The sequence below is a fragment of the Penaeus monodon genome, chromosome 7 (assembly GCF_015228065.2).
Source record: "Penaeus monodon isolate SGIC_2016 chromosome 7, NSTDA_Pmon_1, whole genome shotgun sequence".
Lineage (NCBI taxonomy): Eukaryota > Metazoa > Arthropoda > Malacostraca > Decapoda > Penaeidae > Penaeus > Penaeus monodon.
Genome location: NC_051392.1, coordinates 5,970,636 through 5,975,598, shown reverse-complemented (window position 1 = coordinate 5,975,598; position 4,963 = coordinate 5,970,636). Strand labels below are relative to the sequence as shown.

General features: G+C 36.2%; 1 protein-coding gene across 2 annotated transcripts in view; it reads left to right on the top strand.

Moving 5' to 3' along the window:
* Positions 1–4,470, top strand: part of LOC119575010 (DNA-directed RNA polymerases I, II, and III subunit RPABC3-like) — a 112,370-nt gene extending 107,900 nt beyond the window's left edge. For both annotated transcript variants that reach the window (XM_037922324.1, XM_037922325.1), the window contains exon 4: positions 4,110–4,470. In XM_037922324.1, the coding sequence (XP_037778252.1) occupies positions 4,110–4,227 (118 nt within the window). In that variant the 3' untranslated portion in view covers positions 4,228–4,470. The remainder of the gene's footprint in view (positions 1–4,109) is intronic.
* The last annotated feature ends 493 nt before the right edge of the window (positions 4,471–4,963 follow it).

Genomic DNA, 4,963 nt, shown 5'->3' with positions numbered 1-4,963 from the left:
ATATTTCAGCAAAGCGTGAACACCACAGGACGCGCTTGTGTGGTACTAAAGGGCCGTCGTCATGGTATTTAAAGAGAGACAGACAGCGGATGGACATTGACACAGAGACAAAGACAGAGAGACGTAGGGATAGAGTGAGAAAGATAGAGACGCACAGAGATATGAGAGAGGAATTAGCCTTGAATTTATTTCATACAGATGAGAAGCGTCGTAATATTCGTGTAAATTTGATTTTGAAATATATATATCATGTTTCGAAATATGGTTATAATCAAGAGAAAGAAAAATAGGAGTAAGAAGAGAGAGGGGGGGAGACACATATGACCGACTGAAACTCAGATACATGGCTACATGCGTCATCCTTACCCCGATTTTTTTCCTATTTGCTGATCAAGGCAAGATTGAGGAGATGGGTTTAGAATCAGACATTTCTAGGAGAAGAGAAACTTGATAACTTATGAACCAATATTCAAAAGACAACAAAAACAAAAATGGAAATAAGAAATAGTAGAATAGAAATTAACGTCAAGATGCAACAGGGAAAGCAAACGTTTTAATAAGAGGACGACAAAAGGAGAAATATCACTGCGCATTTCGAGTGTTCAGTGATGCGTAGATCGTCCAGCGGAGTATTGAGATACGGAGATGCGGACGCCGGTCAGATATTTGATAGAAAAGGGGTAGAAAAAATCAGAGAAATGGCAATAATTTTGATAATGATAATGATGTAGATTTGATGGGATAAGTGTATATTAATGTTGCTGTCGTTGACTGCTCATTTGTAAAGAAGCAAATTATTAAGTAGATCTGGGAAATGTATATCACAAACCCCTCGTAGATCCTTCACTTGAATATCTGAGGTGAACAAACCCAATGGAGCTTAACGCACACACGAAGCAAGTAGAAATAGAGATACGAAAACGGGGCGCCGTCAGGGCTAGAAATACAGGCACGTTGGCCTCTCGTCACTATAATTCTGGACGAAGACAAAAGGGAGCCAACAGACCCTGATTAAGAGCAGCGTTACATCATGAGGACGAATATAGAATGTTAAGAGTGGCAAAAAGTGGAAGATAGTGTTGGGAAAGTCTATGTTATTATTTTTTCGTTATATTTTTGTTATACAGGAATGGATGTGAATGAGTGAAGTAACGAGATAGCGGATGAGGGAGAGGAGTAGGCTGATAATAGGCGATGGGATTATTGCATGATTTTAGGGTCAACTTTAATAACGTCATGGATTATAAATCACTGGATGATGGGTTGTGTCATGTTGCTTTGAAAACCGTAATAAATAACCCAGTTTGAATGACAAGGAAAATTGGTAATTCAGTTCTCGTTGTCATTTTTTTTTGTGTGTGTGTGATAAAGCGTATTAACAAAAGAAATATATGAATAAAACAAATTAAAATTTATGAACCTCAAACACACAGGAAGAATCCGACATTAAAAAAAGGAATCCAATAATAGTGAAATCCATGATATAAGAGCTTATTTTACGCTTAGAACAGAGAGGGATTTTTAAACTGGCATGTGACATAACCTCCCAAAAAATAGTCGGTATTAGCATGTGAAATTAGACTCAAGTATTACCTGTATGTAACAATATCTCGAACAAGTCTGTAACTCGATCTCTGTGTGATGTTTCATCGATGACACAAGGATGTTTAAGCGAAGGACAGAACCCCAGGATTATACGTGAATATGGGATACATGAATATTTATTGTTTTTTCGGGAATATATGAACATGTAAGATTTTATAATTTGGAGATAACGAAGAGAATGTCCGCACGAGCTTAATAGGAGAAATTTTATCCGTCCATTATGTCAGCAGGTCAGAGGTATTTTTCGAATGCGTAAAATACGAGTTTGGAAACGAGATTGGAATTGTGTCCTGCAACAATTTCCACTAGTGATATTTATGATTATATATATATATTTTTTTGTGTGTGTGCATGTGTGCCTGCGTGTGTGTTCACAAATACACACTCACACTGCATGCATATATAATCTTCATGCCTGTTGTGAAGATAACCTGTAAGTATTCCCTGGAGAAGCCCGGTGGCTCTCCCGTGGGTGGAAACCTGGCACACGCTTGGGGAGCTCCTGTGCCGCGCCGGTGCGAGGGGAGACGTCATTTTTAACATAATCAGGAGGCCGCTTTTATCGCCTTGCTTGCATTTGTTCTTCGTGTTAGTTACTTCTGTGTATAACGTTATTGATGCGGGTAAACTATATCTTATACTGGATATTTTACATTTAAAAAATTACACGTTATCTTCATTACATATTAGCTTTTTTCAAAGATAATGTACCTGACAAACTTGTCTGCTGCGCGTCATACTTGTTTCAGAATTTGATAATTGATTTTGCTTTGTTTTTGTTCTGCATGCTAGATCATAAGGATTTATTAATGAACACACAAATCATTTATTCTTAGGGTATATGCAAATTGAAGAAAAGGTTCGAGGGCGAGTCTCAGTCAAGAAGTTTAGATCTCAGAATGAATTAGATTCCGTATACCTGTGCTCAGTTTTCTCCAATGTCTAAATTTTCTGAAATTTATGTGGATTTTTTTTATTTGACTGTTTATGTATGACTTGATACCGAAAAAATATGTAAATATTCATCAAGTTCACACGGATGTCTAATTGTTTTTATTTATTTGTTAAGAAATGTATAAGTGTACACATTCACTCATCACGACACGGTAGATATGATCACATATTATGATGCACAATCCTATCAATTTATATCGGGCAGCTAACAGATGTTTAGACCTATTTCTTAGTGTCATGTGAACAGGAATTATGTAATTTTATCTTAATCTTATTATATAATGCTCTATTACTTTTTACCTTCTGAGTAGAAACTAACGCAAACACATATGGGTATTTATTTTACTACGTGAGAACACATAATTATCACCTTGGAACACGTGATTTGAATACGAACTCTGTGGTTTGCGATGCTGGTGCATTCCACATTTTCACTTCTGAGTTAGTATCCATATACATGATTTTGTGTGTGTGTGTGTGTGTGTGTGTGTGTGTGTGTGTGTGTGTGTGTGTGTGTGTGTGTGTGTGTGTGTGTGTGTGTGTGTGTGTGTGTGTGTGTGTGTGTGTGTGTGTAAAACTGGTGTATATATTTTACTTAACTGCATGCACTTAATGTAACCCATTGAAACTATGGAACAAACCTTCGCGTAGGTGAACACACAATCACGGGCGCGTGGATGTGGCAGTGTGGTTAGCTGGTTGTGTGTCAGGGTCACAACCACTATCTGCACTGCTCCCTCTCCGCGACCCCCTGCCGGCGCCCCCTGCTACTCCCTCAACCCACACCCAACACACATGGGTCGCTGGATCGCCTCATCCGGGAAGCATCGCACAAGACCTGATGCACCGACGCTTGGTACGCCTCGACCGGACATTTTGCCCATGGCTTCTCTTTTAATAACAGTTGCTCTACACGCAGGCTAGTATGCAGAGTATGTAGTAACATTATTCGCATTTAAGACCTAACTTTCTTTTCCTGGTTTATTTTTATGTTTAAGGAAGTGAGATACGTGTATGTTCTTTATAGTGGTCAAGGTCTATATTTTGGATTTTATTAATAGTTTGCTTCGATGGGCATGGATGAGTAAATAGGCATCAAAGGGATTTCGTGCGTTTTGTATTTGGTGTATTTTGAAAGGCTATGTATAGGGTGGATTATTAAAATGATACGGGTTTTAGTAGATAAGCTTTTTGGAGATCGACTTTACAGACAGTTTAGATTTATCAAGGTTTTACTTTAATGAATTATATGTAACTTCCAGTTGTTTCGGTGATTGTGCAATATATATATAATTATATATATATATATATATTTATATATATTTATTTATTTATTTTGTACATACATTTGGGAACTCATATATTTGACCTCTTCAGTAATACATCAGTTATTTCATAGTTATTATATATTTTGTCCTGATATTTTTTGCATTTTAATTCTTTTTTGGCGTTTTTTTATGAATAAAATGATCAAACCCAGAATTAACAACTCCCTAAATTAAGACATTATATCACTCTGCCTCCTCTGATCTCATGTTCCGATGTTTCAGGTCGGCGTACGTGTCCTACGGTGGTCTGCTGATGCGCCTTCAGGGTGATGCCAACAACCTTCACGGCTTTGAGGTGGACAAACACATCTATCTGCTCATGAAGAAGCTGGCTTATTAAATCACCTGGTGATATCATGCTCAGGAATACTCGTGTGTTTTCCTTTGGTATATTCTTTTTTTCTTAAGTCTTGATTTTATTTTGAAGTCTTTAATTATAGTGATTTTTAAATTTTAAAGGAATTGTTAGTCAAATGCTTTGCATTTTTTTCTTTTTTCCTAAGACATGGTTACTTAAATTGTGTAATGTAAAACATAAGATATTGCCAAAAAATAATGTACAAGTTTTGTAATAAAGTTTTTTTGAGATAAGTTGGGGCTGTCCTTTATAACCCTTACATATCTGTATAGTCAAATGTTATTACTAATTAACCAGGAAAACAAGATAGCACATTTCAAGTAACATAAGCAATTGACACATTTATTTTGTTCACAAAGGAAAAAAGGAGAATGTCAGCCTCATCAACATTGTAGAATATTGTTCACCTAAAAATCTTAAATATACATGGAGCTGAAATTATATTAAATCCTAAAAGAATGACATCATCTGGCCAAACTGTTACATTAATTGACCCCCTAGTGTTTTCAGTAAAGAATTTTTCTTGGCTCTCAAGTAGCAATAGTCTGAAACAGTGCCGTCTTTAGCAGTTACCATGAAATACTTTGTTTAAAACTGCAAAATTAATTAAATTAACTGATACATGTTATAATGTCCTCTTTATTATTTGAGGATTTCCTGAAAATGTCACACAGTAAGGTACAATAAATTAATATAAATGTAAGGAAGAAAAACAGCA